This window comes from Vicugna pacos, chromosome 6, assembly GCF_048564905.1.
Source record: "Vicugna pacos chromosome 6, VicPac4, whole genome shotgun sequence".
Classification (NCBI taxonomy): Eukaryota; Metazoa; Chordata; class Mammalia; order Artiodactyla; family Camelidae; genus Vicugna; species Vicugna pacos.
The window spans coordinates 81630314-81643869 of NC_132992.1; the positions used below are offsets into that span (position 1 = coordinate 81630314).

Consider the following 13556-nt stretch of genomic DNA (forward strand, 5'->3'; position numbering starts at 1 on the left):
TATCCAAAGCAATTTTGAAGAACAAAGTTGGATAAACTGAGTTCAATATTTACTACAAAGCTACAGTAATGAAGACAGTGTGGTATTTGCCTAAAGATAGACACATAGATCAGTAGAATGGAATACGGAGTTTATTACTGGCTGTACAGTCAATTGATTTTTGACAAAGGAAGGTCTTTTCAGCAAATGGTGCCGGAAAAACTAAATATCCATACAGGAAAAATGAACCTCAATCCTCACCTCTCATCATGTACAAAAAGTAATACAAAGTGGATCACAGAGCTGAATGTAAAAGCTAAATATATTACACTTCTAGGAGAAAATTCCCGTGAACTTGGGGTAAACAAAGATGTCTGAGGATACCAAAAAAACACCTACCATAAAAGAAAAAAATGATAAACTGGACTTACAAATTAAAATTTTATACTCTTCAAAAGATATAGACTTGGAGAAAAAAAATCTCCTCGAAATGTATAAAGAGCTCTTATAACTCAATATGAAGACAGAGAACAAAATTTTTTAAATGAGCAAAAGATTTGAACAGACATTTCACAAAAATATATGAATGACACATAAGCCCTGGAAAAGATGCTCAGTATCTAGTGCACATATTACGAAGCCACAAGAAAGGATTAAAATTGGAAAGAGTAACAATAGGAAGCCTTGACAAGAATGTGCAGCAACAAAAACTCTCAAACATTGCTAATGGGATTGTAAAATCACATAATTATTTTGGAAAACAGTTTGACAATTTCTTATAAAGTTAAACACACACTTCCAAAAGATTGAGCAGTTTCACTCCTTGGTATTTACCCAGAAAATATGAAAACATATGTCCACACAAAGACTTGTACACAAATGTTTGTAACAGCTTTATTTGCAATACCAAAAACCGGGGGACAAATTGTGTTATACTCATACCACGGAATAATCTTTGAAATAAGGAGCAAACCGTCGATATACATGGCACATAGACAAATTTCAAAAGCTTTATGTTGAATGAAAGAAACCATTCACAAAAGAATACCAAGTGCATGATGTCACTTTTATAATGTTTTGGAACAAAGAAAACTTACCAATAGTGATGGAGATCAGATCAGTGGTTGCCTGACATCGGGGTCGGGGGTGAGGGAAATGACTGCACAGGTGTACAAGAGAGCTTTCTAGGGTGATGGAAATGTTCAATATCTTGGTTGGGGTGTTGGTTACCTGGGTGTATCCATTTATCAGGACTCACTGAACTGTACACTTAAAATGGGAATATTTTATTGTATGTAAATTATACCTCAATAAAGTTAATTTTTAAAAATATGTAGGGACCTAAACTGGAAATCACTTAGACTTGAGTTTAAACTTTAAAATTTTCTCCGTAATCTAATTTATTCTAATATTTAGTTTCTTGTCTCTAACAGTAATACAAAATTTCATGTCAGTTTAGTCTACGTTAAACCACTACAAACTCAAAAATTGTAGAATTCATTCAACAAAGCTTTAAGCTTTCATTATAAAGAATTCCAGAATTTACTTTATCCACATGAATAACTGAGCTGTTTCTACGAGATACACTAATGCTTTGACGTAAATTACACTGCATTAGAAATCTGCTCACCCGTGCTTAAACATATTTGTACTTCAACGAAATAAATGCATCTAACCAAACAAAATGTTAGAGGATGATCCAATTCTGTGAACTAGCTAAAGGCTAAGGGTTCTTCTTCCAAGCACAAGGTGATAAATGTATTCATTCACCATTTTAGTCTGTCTCCAGCGCCACAAGAGAAGACAGATCATTAAAGGCACAATGAAATGAAACACAAAAAAACTGCTACAATTTACCTCTGGACTCGCTTCCAGCATTGGCTATGTGGGGGTTCCGTCCTCCTTTCAGCCGCAGAGAGTTACAAGGGTCACAAGACCAAAAGTTGGATTCAAAAGAAATAAAATTGCAGATGACTCAATTAATCCACTGATATTTATTAGTGTAGAAATAGCTTTGGAGGTAGTTTATTAATGAGGCATTTTTCAAATCATCCCACTCATCATGTCTATAATTCAAAAGCATCATCTTAAAAAGGAAAAGACAAATACTTGTTAGTGTGTAAGCATAACACGTTGAAGTGGTTTTCAAAAAGCAGAACTTCCAGTGTCCTTCAGCTTCCTGGTGCGGCAGCGTCACCTGCGAGGAGGTCGCCAGCTCCCTTGGACACGCGGTCAGCATGAGGAAGTGCATCACAGTGATGATCACATTGCTGCCATCTGCATGGTCACTTGCAAGTAAGATGATGAGAGCTCCCTCAGCTTAACACGAGGCTTTGAGGTCTGAACACCCAAGCCACTCCTAAGGACAGGACCGACGTACCCAGGGTCCTGTCTGCAGGACATTACCAGGTCACGTCAGAGGTTCATCCGTTTCCCCTTGGAATTAGTTAAAAAAAAAATCTTCCAGGGGGTCTAGCAAAAATATGTTTTTCTCCCCATTTCTCTTCATTATTTTTAGCCTCCAAAAGGCTCATCTATCGATCCATCAAAACAAGAATTGGCTCTGAACCAAAACCAAAAAAAAAAAGAAAATCCCTGCAGGGTTCCGTGGCACTTCATGAGTATCAGTGTGCGGCTTCCACGTGGAAGTTGTCAAACTGTGCGAACTCAAAGGAGTGCGTTCCTATCGCGGCCCAGCCGTGCTTCGGGAAGGTCACGGACACGTTCTTCCAGAGAGGCCGGCCATTCAGCAGGCCAGAGGAGAAGCCACCCTGGAGCAGGGAGAAACACAGCCCGTGAAGACACATGAGAATGATCCTCTGGAGTCTGTCCCTTAATGGATGGCCCACCTACTTAGTGCAGCAAACCAAAATGAAATCTACTCTTAAGTCAGAGAATTATCATGGGATGGGCCTTCATTTAATTCTTTTACTTAATATATGGAGCCATTGCCAAAGTAACAAGATTAAAAATCAAAGTCACAGGTTTACCAGCAGAGCTAGGGCTGGACTTGGAGTTGCCCAACTCCGCGTTCAGAGCCACACGCCCTTCTGTTACTACACACCTGCAGCGGTCTTCGGCCCTCAAAGTGCGAGCTGAATATCTTCTTCCACTTAGTGAATGGTGAATATTAACACTGAGCCAAGGGACTCAAGCATACAAATCATATTAAGCACGAAGCCTGTGTCGAACGGCACCTCATCCCATCCGCCCCTGGCCCTCGCTCCCCAGGCTTCGGCCATCCTGGCCTCCCAGCTGCTCCTCTCCCGAGGCCGGTCACAGAAGTGCCCTCTGCACGGCTGCTCCTCCCACCGGTCACATCTCAGTACAAACATCACCAACTCTAAACAGTTTTCCCGGACCTCTCACTAGAGAATCTGGCAGGGGAGCTTCTTTATCTCATTGTCCCATTTTTCTTTCATAATTGTATTTACTTGTTCATTCAGAGCAGGAGTCAGCCAACTACAGCCCCCAGGTCAGCCACCTATTTTCATAAATTAAATGTTATTGGAACACAGCCACCCTATTCACCTACTCACTGTCTGTGGCTGCTTTCCCACCGCAAGAGCAGAGCTGGATAACTGCAACACAGACCACATGGGTCACAAAGCCTGAAACACGCGCTTTCTGGCCCTTTACAGAAAGAGTCTACTAGCTCCCATCCTCGAAGAAAACGGGCGCCGAGAGAGCAGGAACCTCATCCGTCTTGCTCACGGCTGCATCCGCAGCCACAGGAACAGTGCACATAATAGATGCTCGATAACAAGGTGTCCAATGAAAAAATAAAAACCACTTGACTCTAAAACAACCTACTTCCGTTTTACAGATAAAGAAACAGAAGGTTAAAAAGTGAAATAACTTGCCGGAAGTTTCTGAATATGCCAGTAAGGAAAGATGAACGCTGTCTGGTTCCAAACACACCCACTCCTAAGAGTATTAATTTGACTCATGAAGTGCTTACCACGTATCAGGTACTGTACCAAACTTGCAAATATTTACTCATATATACATATATATGATTCCATTCATCATGCACAAGAAGGGTGTGTCTTCATGATATTATGATGAAAAAACGGAGGCTGAGCAACAAAATATTTGCAAGTGGAACATAATGGGCTTCAAGTCTATTGCTCTAACCACCAAGCAGCAGTGCTGAGATAAAGCATCTGGTGTGTGCTAAGAAAAATTCAAAAATGGCCAACGTTAAAATGATAAAATCCTAATACTGGCAATAAACTGGAAAATGAACATCATAAGAGATGTTTTGTTTTTCATTTATGCAGTGAATTTTTATACGCCAAATGTTTCTTAATGCACTGAGAATCTAGGATGAATGAGAAAGACAAGGTCCCTGCTCTTAGGGAGCTTACATTCCAGCAGACGGAGACATACAAACACACACATGACAAATAACAGCTTAGTAATAAGAAGCATGTGAAGAATTAAAACAGGTTGATGTTACGATGAGTGCCTGGGGGACCACTTTAGATTGGAGAGTTGCAGAAAGATTCTCGGAGTGCGTGCGCAGAGTTGAAATGCAAGGGAGAAGCAGAATTGCCCAGAGTTGATGGAGCAAGAAATAATGGGGTAGTGGGTGGAGCAGGTGTAAGTCAGCAAAATCCCTATGTATCCCAGTAGCAAGATGGGAACTAATTTCTAAAAGCAGTAAATCCCACTGTATTAGAGAGATACCCGAAGAAACAGCGAACATCGTTCAAAGGGGCTGTGTCGGAGGAACAGAACAGAGTGGGGTGAGGAGGAAGGGACAAGCGGAGAGGCAATAAGCCCCTTTGATTCTGTTAACTATGTATGCAAAGTATCTTTAGAAAATTAGGAAATTTATCTTTTCAGTCTCATTCATGATTTCAAAAAATTCATAGTTACTAAAAATAAGCCTAACAAGAAATGTGCAAAAACTACAAAAAATAAAACTGAAGGACATAGTGGGAGATCTTAATAAATGGTGAGATGCGGCATGTTCCTGTGACCGTGTTCTTGAGAGGGAAACACATTATTCTAAACAAATACATTATTTTTACCCAAATTGATGTATAAATTCAGTGTAATACTAGCAACATTTTTCATGGAACTGAAAAGATGTCTTAAAAATTCCAATAGGAGAGTAAATATTCTATAATAGAAAAGGTAATTTTGAAAAAGAAATAATGAAGAACTTGCCTCACCAGATAACCACTCATTCATTCAACAAGGATGCACCGGGCTCCGGCTGTGTGTGTGTACCAGGCACTTTTCTAGGTGCCGGAGAGCCGGCAGTGACTAAAACAGAGAGGTGCCTGTCGTTAAAGGAGCAGGTCCTAGTGAAGGGAGCAGGACAAACACACAAGCGATCAACAGAACATGCATGATGCCAGGAGGTAGTAAGAGCTTTGGAGAAAAACGAAGGAAGGAAAGTGGGGCAGCGAGGGACATGGGTACTATGCTACATAAGGTGGTCAGGAAAGACTCTGAAGGAAGGAAGGGAGTAAACCACATAATCAAAGATTTTCTAAAGTAGACACAATTTAAAATGTGATACTGGATAGTAACAGACAAAGCAATTAAAGAACAGAAAAAAGTTCAGAAATAAGCCTCTGCACATGTGATGAGTTGTTATATCAAAAAGGTGGTCTTTAAATCAAAAGCAAAGGACAGTTTATATAATAAATGATGATGGCTATCCATTTGTTTTAAAAAAAAATACATATAGGGCTTTTCTCCTTATGATTCACAGATAAATTCCAGGTGGATTAAAAACTTAAACACACACAAAAAAATCCTAACCTTTGTTTAGCTGGAGGGAGAAAAACGTTTCTAACCTTAAGAAAATGGAAGGCCTTCTTAAATAAAGCAAAAAAGCAATGAAAAAAAGTGAAATATGTGACAGCACCAAAATTTAAAATTTCTATTCATGAAAAAACCATAAGCAAAACTGAAGCACACGAGACAGAATGGAAGTAAGTATTTGTGACATACACAGCAGACAATAGGTTACTACCTGGAATATATAATAAATTCATACAAATTCGTCAGAAAAAGACAACACAATAGGAAAATGAGGAAAGAATGTGAACGGGTAACTTCAGAGAAGAAAAAAAAACACAAATAGCCAATAAACATAAGAAGATGTGTGACCTTCTTAATTATCTAGAAAATAAAAATCATGTCTATTAGTTTGAAAAAAAATCTTTAAAATCGATAATATCAAATATGTTATATACTGCTATAAAAATTGATACAGTTTGGCTAGCAATAGGGCAGTACCTGTTAAAATTTAAAATCCAATTCCAAGACCTAGTATCTTCCTAAACAAACAACAGCACGTGGGTACCCCAAGAGGCAAGTAAAAGATCCCCTCCTTCTGCCTGCAAGTAAGCCAGCCCTTACTGCCTCAGTTCACTGCAAAAGGGGAGAACCGGGAACCAGGTTATGTCCATCAAGTGTGACACAGTTAAATAAACTATGTTACACCCAAACCCGACATTCAGTGCATGTTACTGCTACTGCCAGAAAAGTCAGTATTGTCACTTTTGCTGGTTGAGTAAGAGAACAAGTTCAAAGCTATTTGAATTCCATTTTTAACCGCTACTGTAACCTAGACAAACTTACGACAGGACTCTCTTAGCCGAGGGCAGTATATCATATAGAGGACTTTCTCCACACAGCATCCCTTGGAAGCATGTCAGTCAATTACCGATGATCAACCAGTAAAATGACACGTATTTTTAGATTCCCATGATACTAGTTAATCTGGTGTCAATCTTCTCTGACAAAAAAAGAGTCATGGAAACCAACTTCTAAAAAAAGTTGTCTTTATAGTTGAAGACCAAATCATTCTTAACCATCAAAAATAAACTTATGTGGCTTTGCTTTTATACCTGTTAGCTCCAATCAGAATCTTGGTTTAAGAAAACTTGAAAAAAATAGTTCAATTATTAAATTTATCTATTAATTACTCTTGAGTTTAAAAAACAGAAACAAAATTTGAAAAAATAGTGGGGGTGATAAAGTCAGCTGTCGATGGTTCTCACGTGGGCTTACCCAGACACACACTATCATCCCAGGGACGGTGGTTTGCTGGTATCGTGGCAGATTCTCTGCCTATTTCCACTATTTATCACCCTTTCCCCCTCCCATCTGATAACAGAACATGCTAAAAAGTCACAAGAAAAGAGCAGTTTACCTCCAGGCATTCTGATCAGCAATACTCACCTTAATAGTTAAAGTGAGCGTATACCATTTTTTTGCTGTAATGTCAGCATGTCCTACAGTATATATGGTCCATCCAGCTGTAACACAAAAAGATTATCCTGATACATCTTTAAAATCTAAATCACAGAATCACAGAACTCAGTGGGGGTTCTCAGGTGCATTTGTATGCAGTAAAATCAGCCTTAATAAAATTGACATTTCCATAACTATAACTGATTCTAAAACAAAACATCCTTCACTCAGGCATGCATTCAACATGCAGAGAGATCCAACCCCAAGCCATATATTATATATGAGCTCACAAAAGAAGTAGAGAATAAACTTACAAACCAACTATGGTACAACAGTGTATTAGCATGTACAGTTCAGGTATATATATGTACACCCGATTGGATTAAATACAGAGGATAAGAAGGAACAGTCAAAAAGTACCATAAGCATTGCAGCTAGTGTAACTGGCCACATGGTAACAGCATTCACTGAGAATTAGGCAGAGAAAATAACCATTTTTGAATGCATTATATTTGAATGCCCGAGAGAAACCCAGAATGAGACGTCCGATGGGCAATTTAAAACACAGAGCAGTGGGGACTGAAGACACAGATTTAAATTCCTAGTCCCAGTTCCGCCACTAACTCATTCTGAGACCTTGGGCCAATCAACTGTCCTCTCTGGCACTCCGTTTTGGATTGGAAAATGCGAGGTACCTTCTTGACTGGTCATGCTATGATTATGCAATTCCTATTCTAATGTTTTTTACCCACTTCCTTTCTAATTATTGTTTTATAATTGAAGCCCTTTTCACCTCAGGAAGAGGCAAAGAGGAGTAAACTTTAAGACAGAAGAGTTTTTATTAATGCAGGATAAAATTCAAGAGACTGTGAATCAAGAAGAGTCACCAGCAATAAAGACTAGTTTCAACAAAGCAGTGTGTGCACAAACCAAAGTGAACTGGATGGAATTCAACCTGAACAGACTCTAAAAGCGCTCATTCTGGATAAAATACTATTTTACTAAGACAAGGACTATTCAGATGAATGAGAAAAGTCAAGCTGTTTTCAAGTTACTGACAAAGCCAAGAAGTAGGATTTCTCCATTGTAAGCAAATCAGTCCTTCCCTTTACATTTCCATAAGCACACCTGCAACATTCTTACAGTCTTGCTTTTATTTATAGTGTTTCCTAGGCATCCTCTCGGTACTGTTACCACCTCACCCCCAGCCTACAGTAGTCCTACCCTGACAGCCTAGTTCTACTCTACAATAGCCGAAAAGCTTTGCACAATTTTCTCTTTCACTGCGCTGCCTCTCTCTGTACCAATTAATTAACACTATAATTTTGAATTGTTTGGTATTTGCTTACTTGTGTTAAATCTCTGCCCAATTAAATGTCCAGCACACTGGGGTATAAAGCTCTTTTGTTACTCCCTTAAATAGTAAACAGATACAGCAACGTATCACATAGTGAGTCATGTGCTATAGGGGAAGCTACTTACCTAGATCACCTGTAACTCTGTAGGTTCCATCTGCAAAAATCCAGAAGAAAACTCCTCTGGCACTTCTAATCAAAATGCCACCTTTATTCACTCTTCCAGCAATGAACACACCCCCCTTCTCAGGGGTCTCTATATAGACATCACACTTTATAGTCAGATTGGACCTGCAGAAGGGAGTGTTAGTGCTTTTAATTATGTCATTTCCAATGTAGCACAAATGGCTCATTTCACAGCCACGTGCTTCCAAACTTCTCATTGAGGTGAGTACGTGATTTGCTAAGTCTACACTTATGGCAGGGATGGCCTTCAAGGATCTTCACTGATAATGGTTTTAAGCTTTACAGGATTAAAGTCAAGTCATTTCATCGCTCTTTTAATGACTTACTATTGGAAAATAATATTTACTGTTTTCAAGTTTACTAAGAACATATTTCCTATCTCTCTCTAATAAAATAATTTCTCATTCTCATATAATAAAAGCCATTTTCTCTAGGAATACATAAAAAGTAAGTTTTCACATAATTTTGAGCAAAGAGGTTTATTAAATTTCCATCAGCAGAGAGAAGCAAGAAGACTACTAGGAGCCTTTGGGAGAACATAAGCTACATTGGGGCTAATTTTTACATTTAATCCTAACAAGACTTAGAAACTCCAGAAGAAAGATCTAAAATTATTTCTCTGCAAAGACACAGTCAACTCTACCCTGACTCTATAGGCAGGGGTTTTCAAATTTGAGCAGCATTTAAATCACCCTGGAGGGCTTCTTCGATTCAGTCTGCTGCCCACCCCACCCCCCACAGGCTCTGATTCAGTAGGTCTCTGGTAGGCCCCTTGACCTTGCATGTCTAACAAACTGCCAGGTGATGCTGATGCTGCTGATTGGGGAATTCCACTCTGAGAACCACTTCCCCCTGTAGAGCATCTCTATGTACACAGAGGCAGGCAAACTTTTGGTCCAGGGACCTCTGGTTGACACCAGTATATCAAAGGAGGGGAAAGGTTCAGCCAGCCAGGAACTATCAGAGCTTTAACAGTGAGCTCTCCTCCAGGCTTCCTTCTAGAAACGCTACTAGACACCTTCTGCAGCGATGCACCACCCCGACCCAACACAAGCAAGGAAAATAATTCCCCTCCTACTCAAATTCTAACTGCAAATGGGAAAGAGTCAGAAAGCCTGCACACAGCCAAGCAATACAGCAGGCAATTTATCTAAAATAAAACTAAGAATGCCAAGAAATATATTTTAGAAATGGGGGAAAACTGAATCTTGAATTATGTGACTTTTTACATTTCTCAGAGTTTCTAGTCAGTGAATTTTGCACAGTGCAATTTTAGTACGTAAAGGAAAATATAAAACAGAAGCACCTACAACAGGCACACAGCAATCAGGAAAGTTCACATTTAGTCATTTAACCAAAGCTGGACTACTTTATGGGAAAATCAAATGCTACATAACTAAAGCCCAGTCTCTCTCGTGTGTCCTCCCACAGCCGAGCGGGCTTTCCTCTCTGCAGAGCATCCCCAGCACGAAACCACTGCGGATCAGCCTCGTCCAGCACATCCCCACCTACCTGCTGGTTCGACCGAAGTCTGAAAGTGTACAGGTCCTGTCAGCACCACAAACTTATTCTATTTAGAGTTAAAGTAAGAGAAGATCAAACGTTTTCCTTTTTTTTTTAACCTTACATTCCAAAATAAGTGATTCTTGCATCAGAATTTACAGGCAATTTTACAGATAATGAAGGAAATTGAATAAAAGTCTGGTCTTCCACAGCCATAATCTCTCAGAGTGCTGAGAGAGCAAAAACCAGCCAATATATTAAAGCAAATTTGATCAAAAGGATGCAGAGTTCAGATGTGTGCAGCAAAAGATAGTTTTGTGATTGTCTTCAGATCTCAACCAAGGCTCACTAACAAGGTGGGAGTCTTAAGGAGCTTCGGTAAAGTCCACCTTTTATAGTCCAATTACTGTGCTGATACTTAACTAAATCTAAATATGAGAGAGGAAGTTCTGCCATAAACACAGTTCTGAGAACTGACGGCACTGTGCACGCATGGCACTGACTTACTCAAATAGCACCTGACTTTCCCTCTCCTACTCTCAGGAAGAAGACAGTGATTAAAACAAGGCTGTGAGGTGTATTCGAAAGAGCATGGGCTACAGCACCAGACAGACTTGGCCTTGTGTTCGGGTTCTGGAACTTAAAAGAATGGGATCTTGAGTAAATCTAGCCCTGAAGCCTCAGTTTCCCGATCTGTAAGGTAAAAAGGATGCTACCTCTGCCATAAGGTGGCTGTGGAAAGCTCACAGCAGCGTTTAGCGTTGCCCAGTTTTCAGTCCCTCCTTCCCCTGCGATAAAGAGGCATCACAGCCAGAAAACAGAAATGACCGTGGGATGTCTGTGCCTCTCGGAACAGATCCGGCTGCCTCAAATCCAGAACAAGGTAACAGCAAACAACACACAGTAAATAGCATGAGACCAGATTTTAAAGGGTCTTGGAAGTCAGGCATAGAAGACTAGACTTCTCAAGACTAATATTAGAGCTTGGGACTAGAGTTGGGGTTTATAATAGGGAGGAAGGCAATACGGAGGGATAAAGACTTTCTGCAGCATCCCACAGGCGAACAATTCATGGTTCTTTTCTGAATTATCTTCCCTTTCCTGTCCAATTCCTAAGCTATGACTTGACTGGTCAAGATAAGACTGGTGATTCGGCATTAATAGTTACTATCACCAAACCTGGAATGCTTGTGTTTTATGTTTCACGGTGGAATTACACTAGTTAAAAGAAAAGGTAGAAAAGATACACCTGTAACAGTTATAGTAAGTCAATACATTGGCATTTCATAACTGACTTAAAGGGGAAGGTGAAGTTTTGGTTCGGCCATTATATTTTGAGTGAAGAATAAATACATCTTCTTTCTTTGTCAAATGCTCAAAGACAAGAGTGGCGTGCACCAGCCAACTAAAAGCTGATTTGCTTTTCACTGTTGCCATCTACTGTCACCTGGTAAATAGATTTTCCATCAAGGCTCAAACAGTGCAATTCAAGTATGGATCCAGCAGGTGGCAACACCATATCAACAAATCAATTCACCAGCAAAAACAAAAACTTAAAAGCTTAACAGGCAAATCACAAAGTCTGCTTATAAATAAATTTTAAGTTATAATTAGTCCCCAAATCCTCAATTTTTATACTAAGATCAGTCTTATCCTGCAATAATTATTATTAAATTGGGCAAGGTCACTGAGGCAACAAAATAATTGGCTGGTTTGTGACCAGATATTCAGCAATTACCACAAACCTGTTAGGTTCTTAGACAAGGAAGAACATTAAAAAGTCCTGGCTTCAGAATGTGCCTGACAACGTCACAAGGTTATTCCAGCCAGAGCAACATGAAGGACGTCAATTTTACATACCATTGGTAATCTCCTATAACACTGATCGTGTTGAACGCATCAGCAGCCCAAGTAATGGGTCTTTGATTGAGAACCTGGCGCAGTGTGAAGCGATGCTCTCCGGGGTCTTCAATATTCATGAAGTATTCAAATACGCCAGTCTGATCAGCAAAATTTGGAGCTTCACTAAAAAATGGGTAATCTGTTCAGGACACAATAAATTCTGTTCAGTATCAAATCCTCACAGAGTCTCTCCTCTCTGACATTTTCTGGTACATTTGGAAATACTTTGAAGTTTTAAATAAGTAAATGATACTTATAACCAGTAAAAGTTTAGGGTTTTGGCTAATAAAGAGCGACTGACTTTTATATCATCATTATTAAATATCAGTATGGTCAGTTTGACATCAAACTTTACATATTTACCATGCAACTGCCTAAGAGGGAAGATGATGAGTTCTGGAATAAGGCAGACCTACATTCAAATTCCAACTCAGTTGGTTCCATGGGCAAATTTCTTAACTGCCCTATGTCTCAAGTTTCCTCATTTTCAAGGGCCAGAGGACAAGAAAATTAAATAAAAGAATGTATATAAAGTGTGTATAAAAGCTAGCACCTAGCAAGGGTTCAATATGAGATAGTTTTGTTGTTTCTAATATGTGTCAAACAAGGTTCTAAATCACTGGTCACAGTCAGCAGCTGAGAGAATGTCAGAAAAGGCTGACTGCCAAGTTCAGAATTTACAAATGGCAACTTCTCTTCTCTTTCCAAAATGGAGCAAAAACCAGTTTGGGGTCTAAATTAGTTTTATTAAATTATAGTCCTACAATGATGAAGGCTATAGAAGATCAATTTGAGTCGTAATACCTTATAGCCACTTTGCACTTCATGCTTTTTCAAATGTTTTCAGACTCGCCACAACATTTCAGACATCAAAAACCCTATAAAGAACCTTGAACAACATGAGGACTAATCCGCACATAACTCACAGCTGGCCCCTCCCCATCCGAGGTTCCTCTGCATCCTTGGATTCAACCCACCACAGACAAGGGAGAGCTGCGGTATCTACCACTGAAAACTGCCCACACGTAAGGGGACCTGTACACGTCAGACCTGTGCCGTTCGAGGGTCAACTGTAGCTCTAAGGTCTGGCATATAGTTTTTTAACTTTAGTTTTTAGTTTATTTTGCAGCCAATAAAGCATTACATTTTGGATTTGAAGATTTAGTTGCCTTTCAGTTTTCAGGTCACAGAATACACGGTTTTGGTGTTGGCAGAAGTTCTTTAGTCATTAATTAGGCATATCCCAAATCCCACACAGACTCCTCGCCTACTGAAGGTAAGAAGCGTTCCCTTTGCCAACAGAGAGCTGAGCAACAGCCTGCTGCCCCTCTCGAGGTTAGCATTAATGGGTCATCTACGAGGCCACTTCAGAGTTGCAAGGGAACAAAGCAGCAGGCTCCCCTGAGGCTC

The 13556-nt window shown here is 39.7% G+C and overlaps 1 protein-coding gene across 4 annotated transcripts in view; it reads right to left on the reverse strand.

Moving 5' to 3' along the window:
- Window positions 1-859: 859 nt before the first annotated feature.
- Window positions 860-13556, reverse strand: part of GALC (galactosylceramidase) — a 55687-nt gene continuing 42990 nt past the window's right edge. For all 4 annotated transcript variants that reach the window (XM_031679305.2, XM_072963549.1, XM_031679307.2 and 1 more), the window contains exons 14-17: window positions 12105-12285; window positions 8683-8846; window positions 7189-7265; window positions 860-2750 (exon numbers count right to left, since the gene is read on the reverse strand). In XM_031679305.2, the coding sequence (XP_031535165.2) occupies window positions 2604-2750; window positions 7189-7265; window positions 8683-8846; window positions 12105-12285 (569 nt within the window). In that variant the 3' untranslated portion in view covers window positions 860-2603. The remainder of the gene's footprint in view (window positions 2751-7188; window positions 7266-8682; window positions 8847-12104; window positions 12286-13556) is intronic.